The sequence below is a fragment of the Elephas maximus genome, chromosome 24 (genome assembly GCF_024166365.1).
Source record: "Elephas maximus indicus isolate mEleMax1 chromosome 24, mEleMax1 primary haplotype, whole genome shotgun sequence".
NCBI classification, from domain to species: Eukaryota; Metazoa; Chordata; class Mammalia; order Proboscidea; family Elephantidae; genus Elephas; species Elephas maximus.
The window spans coordinates 28,849,769-28,862,647 of record NC_064842.1 but is presented as its reverse complement, the minus strand read 5'-3'; the positions used below and the strand labels follow the sequence as shown (position 1 = coordinate 28,862,647).

The window sequence follows — 12,879 nt, the reverse complement described above, 5'->3', positions numbered from 1 at the left end:
CAAATTCAATGCCAAGCCACACACTGTTCAGATTTATTTTTTTAGGTGCCCTGATTTTTTGATATAACAGGAGGGAGTTCCCTGGACAAGGGTCATGAGCATTCATATCACTCTACTGAGCTAATGCCCTTTAAAGCCGAATGAATTAACACTCTGGTTTATATATTCATCTGCAAATTTACATAGTGTCCTTCAACTGAGAATCTGATCATTTCTAAGAGAACAGGAAAGTGAGTGTTTGGACCTGAAAACTAAGTCCTAGATAGACCCTTGATTATATGACGCTGTTTTTAGTTAACCATATGGCTTTCTCCTGCAACAACAACCTCTTGTCCTTGGGTAATTTCACTTTCTTCTAAAACTTCAATAGTGCTGAAGTTTGGAAGGAACTGATCAGCAGAAAGAACTGATAGGATCTGGGGAGTGCTTGAACATCAGAGTGGAGGATAAATCCCATGTCGCTGGCTTGGTAACTGAGAAAAAGGAGGTACCAGTACCCAAGACTGAGAACACAGGAGGAGATGAGAATGGATGGTATGGAAAAGATATTACTTTTATAATGCCATGGGACATGCAGGTGGGGATGTTCAGTAGACAGAAGTGTGTCTGGAGTTCGTGAGATAAGTTTGGGCTCTAGTTACAGATAAAACAGCCATCAGCATACAAGAGGTAATAAATAAAAATACCTATGAAGAATGTATAAAATGAACAGAAGCTAGGTAATCAATTACCAATGATAATACTTATGAGGAAAGCAAAGAGAAGATATACAGGGAAGGACTAGGCCAGAGTTGGCTAAACCAAAACAATGTGTATCATATAAGCCAAGAGAAAAGAGTAATCAACTGGGACAAGCGCAAAAACATGTTCCCTGGAGTTGGCAACTAGGTCACTGGTAATCTTAGTAACTGCAGTTTCAAATGAACCATACCAAAGGTACATTACAGCGACCAAATAAAGATGCCTCACCTTGAAACTGCAAATCTAGAAAATATAACAAAACAAGTAATTCTCTGTCCCATCCAATCAATTCAAATTTCTCATTTGACTTCCAATTTCAGGGTGGCTCCTCCCTAGCACGGTTTCTCTTTTGTCTGTGACTGGGTCATGATGCAAGTGTCAACAATGCTGATTAAACTGAGTAATTAGCAGAACAATTCTTTGGCTTCAACAATGATTTTGATGCATTCCCTGAACTTAAACAACCCTTCTGTGGTTTTGTTATTATGCAAGAGAAGAGCTGGATCTTCTCCCTCTCTCCCGCTCCTTGTCACAGTTGAATCTCTATTTCTCCCCACTTCTCTTCTCACGTACCTACTTTTGATTCTCTGATGTAAGATAATCTTAACACCAGGAATCTCTTGAGATGTAAAACAACTTGTTTATAGCAATTCCCTGCTAAGATCATAAAACCAAAACAAAAGTTAAAAAAAAAAAAACCCAGCATGGTACCAAGTCGGAAAATGAGACATCGTAAGTTACCTCACCTACGATAAAAGCAAGCTATCTGCAACCTCTTTTGCATGTTGTTAACGTTTTTATGTCATGCTTCTAATTTCTCATCCAAACCAACCGAACAGCTTAAATATGTATTTTTCTGCCTATAATCAGAACTTCTTGTGGATTAAAAAAAAAGACTATATCTAAAAAATTCAGCTTTTCATAAATAAGAAATATGTAAGTATCCATACTACTAACAGTGATGTCTCTAGTGACTCAGGTGAAGCAAAACTGCCTGCTTTCTATCGAAATTAGTTTCAGGTTTCAACTGTGCTATGAAGGAAAACATGAAATTAGAGAAAGAAATCTTTTAAGAGCAACACACAGCAGTCTTCATTTAAATCTGTGACCCCCACTGAGATCTTAATTCAGTGAGTCACACAATGAAAACAGTATGAGAGATTTCCTCACTGACAAGCCATACTGCTCACATACTACTCTGGGAGTCTATTAAGTGTTGAGGGAATAGGATGAGGAACAAATAACCTCCTTGCCCCTCTCAATGGACTAAACTATCTGGTTTTCTTCTGTTGTTCTCTGCTGACAATATCCAGGCAAACTGATCATCATCATTCTTTTTGTGAGCTAATAAGCCCTAGTAGGCTTGCAGCAGCAAAACACACTATCGATGTAAAATCAAACACAAAATAGGATTTGTATAATAGTAAAGAGCATTTTTTTATTTTAAAGAGTTTTTTTTTTTTTTTATAAAGCTAGTATTTATTTCAGAAGATTTAGAAAACAGATATATAAAAAGAAAAATCATTCATAATTCCACTCCCAAGGTACTGTCAGTTAAAAATCTCCACGTTTTTAAGAGAAAAAATATTATTCAGAAGTAATAAAAAATTAAAAGCCAATTTAACTTAAAGCCTGAGGGGAAATAAAGACCATAAAGCTATAGGCATTAAGTCTTAGTAAATGCAAGATGTGGAACCACCTTGCAGGAAACGACTTTGCTTTTGTTCTCGGTGCAGTCCAGCTATACGAACACCTGAGGCTAATGAATGGGGGGCTGACCAGACCAACAGGGACCACCTGGGGCCCGATGCTAAGCCTCCCCAGGTATGATGTAATCTCTCATGACCACATGGTGAGGCTGATAAGAGCCCAGAGCCCTAAGGTTCAGATGAGCTTCCTGACTGGTTACCAGGCACAGGAGAAAGTAGCATATACTTCTTTGCATGGAAGTTCTGTGCTGTGACCTCTCCCAGATCTCACCCTATGTGTCTTTTCATTTGTATCCTTTTAGGTTGTAATAAAGTTGCAGCCACAAATATGGTGTACTCTTCATGAATCCTGTATCATTCCAGTGAATTAATGAACCCACAGGAACAGTGAGAGCCAGCAGGGGATGACATCTGCCCATCTGGCAGTCTACAAGGTGTCCTTCCAACACGTGAACTTTGATTTGGCTCTGGGTGGCTGGGGCTGAAAGAGTGCCATGGGAGCAGCTGGTAATGAGGACAGAGTGGGAAGGTGAGGACTGGATCCATTTCCACACTTTGAGAATTGGATTCATGCAGATTCTTATCAGGCAGTTAGCAATGAAGGTAGGATTAGCCCACAGTGCCCCTTATTTAGTGAACCAAATAAAATGGCCACGCACTGTTCTAGTCAGTACTTTCCATTATTAGTACCTACTGCCAGAAACACCGTCCTGAACACAAGAGAGGAAGGTAAAATTTCCCCCTTTTTATTTAGCAAATCTTCAAACTTACAAAAGAGTTGAAAATGAACACCCAAGTCACCTAGATTCACCAACTATTAACATTTTTGCCATATTTGCTTTCTCTCTCTGTATACACACATACTTCTCTGCTGTGGCTGAACCACTTTAAAGTAAAGTGCAGATATCATGATGCTTCACTGTTAAATACTTCAGCATGCATTTCCTGAGAAAAAGGACATTGCAGGATGAGCTCTATCGCTGGTCTAAAGTGAATCCCAGAGATATCCAGGAAACTGGCCCCTATTCTGGCACCAAAGTACTGAGTTCAGGAACATGCTCTGACTAGACTGAAATAGCCTGGAAAGGCTGAGGCTGGAGGATGAATAATTTACTCATGCACGATTGTGTAATGCTCTGTGACTATACTGTAGCTTAACGTCAGGGTTAATGAGGTGTACCTGGTCAGCTGAGGTGGTCTCTAGCTATGTAAGTTACTTAGACTGGACCTAGAGGGACCTAGAAGGTACAATAAAGTTTTCACACATTAGATCATCATCCACTGGAGAAGTTTTATTTGTCTTGGAAATGTGGCCAATTTGTCTGCCATTATCCTGTTCACTGACTTTTTTTTTTTTCTTTCTCTTTTGCATTCTTTAGATAAATGTTACGGATTAAACACTGTGACTCCCTAAATATGTGTTGTAAATCCTAACCCCTACACCTGTGGTTATAATCCCATCTGGGAATGGGTTTTCTTTGTTACATTAAGGAGGAGGCAGTATTAGTGTAGGGTGTATTTAAGCCAATCTCTTTCGAGATATAAAGCAGGTTAAGCAAGCAAACAAGCACAAATGGGGGGGGGGGGGCGGATAGATGTCAGGCCACATGAAGATCCCCAAGGAACTGAGGAAAAGAAGCTAAAAAGAGAAAAGGACTTTCCCCCAGAGCCAACAGAGAGCCTTCCCCTGTAGTTGATGCCCTGATTTCAGACTTCAGCCTCTTAAACTTTGAGAAAATAAATTTGTTTATTAAAGCCACCCACCTGTTACTACATCTAGCAGTACTAGATGACTGAGACGGTGAGTAAACTGACTGACCCACATGATATCTGCTGCTGGTCTTTCCATCAATCTATATCTATCATTATCCTTTGTCATGGTAACAGTCATGCAGTTGTTCTCTACTCCACTAAGTAAACCATGGACACTTGCAGTACTTTTCAAAAAGTTGTGGGTTTGGAAACTTCATCGTATCAGGAAGGTCTCTGGAGGTATGAATGCAGTGTGCTACATTTCAGTATGTCCATAACTGGCACCCTCATCTACCATGCTGGACAGCACAGCTGCCCCAGTATAACAAAATATCAACTGCCTGCCTTTGACAGCACATACCCACTCCTATGAAGAACACTACATCCCGTACCTCTGGTAAGATGAACTGTTCCACAGGTTTGTACCACAGCTTGTTCACCTGTACGCCACAGCTGGGAGGACTAAAGCGAGCACTGAAGAGGGCCTCCTATAAATTGAAAGAACGAAAAAAAAAGACAAGAAAAAAATACTTCAGGTTATATACTGCATGTGCTACAAGTTTTCAAACATCTTACATCTTGGTCAGCTAATCATCGATGGCCCCAACCATGGCTACTAACATTGCTCTACTGCGGTTTGGGCATCACTTGGGTTTTCTAGCACTGTCATGGTTATCAAAGATATTTAAAACAGCCAAAGCTGTCATCAAGTTCCCAATCATTAACTATAATTCACATAGCCTTAAAAATATTTTTTTGAAATGAAAAGCATTAAGGGAGGTGAATGATGTTAAATTAAGTCAACAAATTAAGGGGGTATTAGACCCCCAAATGGTTAAGAAGTCTCTGAAAGATCAGAGATTCCTATATGCAACAAAAGTACTTAGGAATCCTCATTCAAAAATAAATACATAGATAAAACAGAAAAGGGAATATAAAGGAGGACCGATTCTCATTAAGTCTGAGTTGTTTTCTCTGGGCCCCCCCCCATGTGTTTTGGGGAAGAACATTTCCTAATTCTCATGCCTATTCTTATATACCACCTTACTAAGGAGAAAACTTCTGCTAAAGCTATCAAGACCACGCAGAAGTTCAGAATTAAGGAGGTTTTAGTGGACGATGTCTTTTATCAACACCAATCCTTGCCAATACAGTGGAAATCCTTCTTACATTGTCTCTACCTGTGAACCCATAAGCGTCTACCTTAGACTAGGCTTTCCTTGAGGACAAAGATTAATAGCCCTTCCCTGGGATAAAAATATGGCAACTAAAAGTTAAATCAACATGATCAGAATATTATACATCTGAACCAAACTCGTGACTGATAACTCAAACGTCATGAACAAAAACCAAAAAAAAAACAAAAAACAAATCCATTGCTGTCAAGTTAATTCTGACTCAAAGCAACCCTACGGGACAGAGTAGATTCGCCTTGTAGGGTTTCCAAGTAGCTGCTGCTGGATTCGAACTGTCGACCTCTTGGTTAGCAGCTAAGCTCTTAATGGAGCCCTGGTGGCATAGTGGTTAAAAGCTCAGCTGTTAACTAAAAGGTCAGCAGTTCAAATCCACCAGCTGCTCCTTAGAAACCCTATGAGACAATTCTACTCTGTCCCATAGGGTCACTGTGAGTTGGAATATACTCGATGGCAATTTTTTTTTTTTTAACATTACGAATAGTTAAAAAAAAAAAAAAAAGACTATATACTAAGACAATAAACAACTGTTTGTTGAGAACTTCAAGATCAATCCTAATTTCTAGAAAAGGGTAACAGTGGAATCCAGGGTGTGTTATTTCAATTACCAAAGTGAGCTACTGTATCAATGAAACCTTTAACCACAATAATATATGGACTCTTATAATTGACTAACTTGATAAAGCTCTTCTCACTGCAATCATAATGGCTGGACTCAAAAACGATACTCAAAATAATATAACATGGCACTTCATGGTTGAGTATCAGTAGGATTTATTCCTTCTCTCTTATATTTATGCCAACGAGCACATTAACCAACTATGCAGTATTCTTTAGAAAAAGCAAGAACAGAAGAAGCTACAAAAAGAAATTTAATCAAATTGATTTGTGTATTTATTGGGGACTAGCTAACATTCTATCTGTTGCTATATGACAACAATCAGCATTAACAATAATACAAAGACATTTTTAAAGATGTCTTAGAAAAGTGGACAGATTCTCCTGTAGATAACAATTAGGAACTCTGGACAAAATATAAAAGACAACTATCTGAGGCACTGGAATATAAACAAAGTAGGCAGAAAAGAGAGGAAAATCAACACTTATATAAGAAGGGAAAACACTGGAGACATTCATTTATTTAACGGATTTTTTTTTTTTTTTGCCTAAAGGTAGACCTCAAGGGGTAACTAAAACTTGGATAAAAACCTAAAGTCTTTCTAGTTGAAAAATCAGAGGAAAGAACCGGGGCAAATACAGCAGCTAAAAAGTGAGGAGGAAAACCTTCTGAAAGGAAAGGATCACAGAGGGAGAGTCCTAAACGCTTCACATAAACTCTCTTCAACTCTATGGCTGACTCGTGAAATAACCACTCAAGGCAAAATCTAAGCAGCCCATCTAAGGGCAAAAGAACCGACTAAAGATTTCAGCTGCTGCCTATCGCAAGAGGAAGAGAGTTTAGTATCTGTATTCAGCTAATTTAATTGTCTCCTAAAACGAAAACAATCAATACTCTTCAGAAGAATATAATAAAGTCCAGAGTGCCCACAACGAATTATTTGCAATATCTAGGATACAACCCAAAGTTACTAGACATAAGATAAGAAAGAAAAATGTTAACCATACTAAAAAAAAAAGATGATAATCAATAAAGACAGAATACAAGATGACACAAATGCTGGAAAAGCAGACAAGGATCTTAAAGCTGTTATTATAACTACGGCCAAGGCTGAAGAGCAACAGGCTCATAATGAATGATCACATAGGAAATGTTAGAGAGAAACTATAAAAAAGAACTAAATGAAAATTCTAGAAATAAAGAATACAGTATCTAAAATAAAAAATTCACTAGATATGCTTAAAAGTGTAGGCAGATGAGTCAATGAACTTGAACACAGATTAGTTAAAATTATCTAAATCAGAAAAAGAGAGGAAAAACACTGAAAAAAAAAGAACACAGTTCAGTGAACTGGGACAATACTAAAAGGTCTAACATACATGTAACTGGAATCCCAGGGGTGGAGAGAAGGGGGAAGAAAAATGTTTTCAAGAAATGATAGCTGAAAAGTTCCCAAATTTGGCAAAAGACATAAATTTACAGATTCAAGAAATTTGGCAAACCATGAGCAGAATAAAGAAAAACCATACCAAGGTACAACACAACCGAATTGTTTAAAACCAAATATAAAGAAGAAAATCTTAAGAGCAGTCAGAAAATAAACCCAAAACAAAACATATTATATACACCATACATGGGAACAACAATATGGTATAAGGATGACTAACTTCTCTTCAGAAGCAATGGAGGCCAGAAGACACTAGAATAACATCTTTAAAATACTGAACAGAAAAAAAAAAAGCCAGCCGAGAATTCTATGTCCAGAAAAGATTTCACAAAAATAAAAAAAATAAATAAAGGAAAAACAAAAACATTCCCAGAAAAATGAAAACTGAGCAAATTCATCACGAGTAAGTTTGCACTATAAGAAATGTTAATGGATATTCTTTGAGCTGAAAGAAAATGATATCAGATGGAAGCTTGGATCTTTGGAAAGTCATGAAGAGCACCAGAAATGATAACTACGTGGGCATTTTTTTTTTTCTATCTAAATTTCTTTTACATACATCTGGCTGTTTAAAGCAAAAATTCTAACAACATGTTGTGGGATTTATAGTGTACACAGATGTAATTACTGTACATGACAACTGGAGCAAAAAAGCTGGGAGATGGTAAATGGAACTATATAGTTACGAAGTTTTTATATTTTACAGAAAAGAGTAAATATTAACTTTTAGAAGACTGAAAAGTTCAGGATGCATATTGTAATCCTGATGTCAACCACGCACACACAAAATAACAGTACAAAGAGCTATAGATAAAAAGACTATAAAAAAATTAAAATGGAATTCAATTAACCTAAAAGAAGGTAGAAAAGAGGAACAGAGGAACGAAAAAGGATGGAACAAGAAGAAAACAAATAGTAAACTGAAAAGCTGAAATCCAGCCACACTGATAATTGTATTTAATGTAAATGAAATAAACACTCTGTGTAAAAAGTAAAAATTCTGAGAATGGATAAAAAGGAGACTCGATATGCTGTCTACAAGAAAAATAATTTTTTAGCTATGTGTAAAAAAGACAACATGTCATGACCAAGACGGGTTATCCCAGAATTAGGAAATTGGCTTAATATTCCAACACCAATCATTGTAATTTACCACACTAACAGAATAAAGGGTAAAAACCTTGGAAATAGTCCATGTACTCATAACAGAGTGGATAAACTATCATATACTGCTGGAATGTCACTCAGCAACTGAAGAAACAAAAAGGAAAAATTTACTGATACACACAACACATAAATGAGTCTCAAAAACATTATGCTGAATGAAAGAAGCCTTACACAAAAAGAGTACTTACTGTATGATTCCATTTATATACAAAGTCTCAGAACAAGCAAAACTAGTCTATGGTTAAAAAAAAAAAAAATCACAACCATGGCTGCCTCTGTGGGATGGGGTAAGAATTTCCCCTGAAGGAACATGAAAAAACTTTCTAGAGCGATCTGTTTTGTATCTTAATAGAAGTATGGCTTTACACAGGCTTATGCATTTTAAAAAGCTGACTGAATGCACATTTCACTGTATTTTAAAAAAACCTATAAATAATAACGTGTAGTTAATAATGAACTGTCTTAGGTTAAAGTGTTCTGATGCCTACAACTTACTTTGAAATACATAAAAAAAAGATAAATAGATGAATTTTTATATATGTATGTGTATAAGTACTAAAAAAATAAAGCAAATTCAGCAAAACGTTAACTACTACAGAATCTAATTGGTAGACACTGGCAATTCACTGTACGATTCTTTCAAGTTTTCTGTACGTTTAAAATCCAGAAACAGATCTTTTCAAAACAATTCCTTCAGGTATACCTGATAAATAGAGTCTCTCCAAATATCAAGAACAGAGTACTCTCAGTAGTTTTAAACTTTTATTCCCTCTATATCCTTATTTGGAAACCCTGGTGGTGTAGTGGTTAAGAGCTATGGCTGCTAACCAAAAGGTCAGCGGTTCGAATCCACCAGGTGCTCCCCAGAAATCCCATGGGGCAGTTCTACTCTGTCCTGTAGGGTCGCTATGAGTCAGAATCAGCTTGATGACAACAGGTTCTGTTTGGTTATACCCTTAGTTGGAGCCCTGGTGGCGCAGTGGTTAAGAGCTTGGCTGGTAACCAAAAGACTGGCAGTTTGAATCCACCAGCCGCTCCTTGGAAACCATATGGGGTAGTTCTACTCTGTCCTGTAGGGTCACTATGAGTCTGAATCAACTTGACTGCAACGTTCCCCTCTCCCACATCCTTATTAAAAAAAAAAATTAAAAAAGGTGTACATTAAAGTTGCATCCTCTCAACATACTTACTCAATCTGTATGCTGAGCAAATAATCCGAGAAGTTGGACTACATGAAGAAGAACGGGGCATCAGGACTGGAGGAAGACTCATTAACAATCTGCAATATGCAGGTGACAGAACCTTGCTTGCTGAAAGTGAAGAGGACTTGAAGCACTTACTAATGAAGATCAAAGACCACTGCCTTCAGTATAGATTGCACCTCAACATAAAGAAAACGAAAATCCTCACAACTGGACCAGTAAGCAACATCATAATAGAGAAAAGGCTGAAATTGTCAAGGATCTCATTTTACTTGGATCCACAATCAACAGCCATGGAAGCAGCAGTCAAGAAATCAAAAGACGCATTGCATCGGGTAAATCTGCTGCAAAGGACCTCTTTAAAGTGTTCAAGAGCAAAGATGTCACCTTGAAGACTAAGGTGAGCCTGACCCAAGCCATGCTATTTTCAATTGCATCATACGCATGTGAAAGCTGGACAATGAATAAGGAAGACCGAAGAAGAATTGATGCCTTTGAATTGCGGTGTTGGCGAATAATATTGAATATACCATGGACTGCCAGGAGAATGAATAAATCTGTCTTGGAAGAAGTACAATCAGGATGCTTCTTATAAGCAAGGATGGCAAGACTGCATCTTACATACTTTGGACATGTTGTCAGGAGGGATCAGTCTCTGGAGAAGGACATCATGCCTGGCAAAGTACAGGGTCAGCGGAAAAGAGGAAGACACTCAATGAGATGGACTGATGCGGTGGCTGCGACAATGGGGTCAAGCATAACAACGATCGTTTAAGGATGGTGCAAGACCAGGCAGTGTTTCGTTCTGTTGTGCATATGGTCGCTAAGAGTCGGAACCAACTCGACGGCACCTAACAACAGTAACAACTTTGGAAATGTTATTAGGAGCGACCAGTCCCTGGAGAAGGATATCATGCTTGGTAAAGTAGAGGGTCAGCAAAAAAGAGGAAGACCCTTGACGAGATGGACTGATGCAGTGTCTACAATGAGCTCAAGCACAACAGTGATTATGAGGATGGCGCAGGACTGGGCGGTGTTTCATTTTGTTGTACATTGGGTCGCTATGAGTCAGGACTGACTGTTAGCCTTGTACAGTGATAGATTTTTAGGGTTGGAAGAAACAAATATTCACTAAGTCCTAAGAGTCCCAAAATTTTTATACACATTCCTTAGGCTTAAGAGGATTTTAGGTTGGCAACTTCTAATCTAGTCCAACTCTTTTCTAGACAGAACACATTTATGCATAGGTATTCTCTCCCCAAACCTGCACTGTAACATATTACACTGTAATGTATGCAATCAATAAGGGAAGAAAGATGGAAATCTCCCAATCAGGCAGAATTATATAATCTCCCAGCCTACTATGTACAGTGAGGAAAAAGCTGTTATTTTTGAAAAACAAGGGAAAAACATACCTCCTGCTCTGCCTGATAGAGCTTGACAGTGATGTTCCTCTGGAAACCCGCATCGCTGGCATCATAGAACACTCCCAGGCTGGTAATAACAATTGGGTAGAGAACTCGGAAGCTCACACTGACCACTTGGTCCTCAGAGAGCCCTGGTGAAGTATCTTCAGAAAGACTGAATGCCTCAATTTCCTGATTCAAAACTACGGAAGTAACGAGAAAGGGCGTTGTACATAATCAAACAAATATAATCTTTTATTTTACTGATACCAAGTTATGAAGTGTGTTTGGTAGCAAAATCTAGATAACTACTTGTTATACAATTCTTTCACAGAGGCAGGAATATAAAAAAAAAAAAAGCTTCAAAAATATGGCTGCTTCTAGAAATAAACTTATTTTGAAAGTTAATAAGTTTTCAGCCACATCTAAGCAAATTATTTGATTACTTTTTTAAAAAGCATGCATACACGTGTGCATATATATGTATAAACACCACAGGGGAATATTAAATTTAAAGTCAATTGGAAGACAACTATTTGGAAAGGCTGGATAAACAGGGATATTAAAAACATGACTGATTGCAGTCATAAGTAATCAGCAAATTTGGCCTTGCTCTGCAAATTCCAAACACTCCACCTCTTGTTAGGCAATTAAAACCATTTGTGATATGCTGGAGCTATTATCGGAGCCCTGGTGGCGTAGTGGTTAAGAACTCGGCTCCTAACCCAAAAGGTCAGCAGTTTAAATCCACCAGCTGCTCCTTGGAAACCCTATGGAGTACTTTTATTCTGTCCTACTGGGTTGCTATGAGTCAGAATTAACTGGATGGCAATGGGTTTGGAGCAATTATCACAGTATAAAAGTAACCAAAGTCACTTCAAATAACACTGAAAATCTCTTGCTGTACAATATTGATAAAAGCACACCACGCCCGTCAAGCATCTGACCACCTACACCCAGGAGAGCCTCAGAAGAAAAGCCTGATGATTTACTTCTGAAAGCTCGGCCACTGAAAACCCGACGGAGCACAGTTCTACTCCTAGACCGTGGTCTCTGTGAGTTGGGGTGGACTCGCCACAACAAGTTTGGTTTTTTGGTCACCATGTGCCATGTCCCATCACATTTACATCTTCACAAATATCCTGTGTGGTTGTGGTATTATCCAGTTTACAGATTAAGAAGCTGAAGCCCAAGTAATTTGTTAAGTAACTTAGCCAAAATCAGATAGAAAGTGGCATGGCCAGGAATCAAGCCCAGGTCTACCAACCCCAAATTTGGTGCTCTCTTCACTCCTCTAAAGCTACCTAATCAGTAGCCAAAATAGGCCGTTTTGAATAATATATATTTTCACTTACTGTAAATAAATCAGGATAGATTAGATGGGAGCATTTAATATGGCAAAGCATATGAGTGCCACTTAGAGAAATAATATAAAAACCCAAAAGATTATATCAGTATTCTTTGTATCTTTTACAGCTGTGGTCTCCAAACTCTGCTGATCACACAACCCCATCAGTTAAAAATGTCTGTGCATGCACCCATAGATTTACAAGGTATACATACATATTACACATATAATGTACATATTCAGTATTAATAAAGATCACGTTTTCTTATTTTCAGACAACTAGAAATTCTGCTTT

The 12,879-nt window shown here is 38.0% G+C and overlaps 1 protein-coding gene across 1 annotated transcript in view; it reads right to left on the bottom strand.

The window, feature by feature from the left end:
• The window catches only part of B3GALNT2 (beta-1,3-N-acetylgalactosaminyltransferase 2), a 48,267-nt gene that overhangs the window by 20,112 nt on the left and 15,276 nt on the right, over window positions 1-12,879 (bottom strand). The window contains exons 4-5 of the mRNA XM_049868683.1: window positions 11,246-11,439; window positions 4,595-4,690 (exon numbers count right to left, since the gene is read on the bottom strand). Coding sequence (XP_049724640.1) covers window positions 4,595-4,690; window positions 11,246-11,439 — 290 coding nt within the window. The remainder of the gene's footprint in view (window positions 1-4,594; window positions 4,691-11,245; window positions 11,440-12,879) is intronic.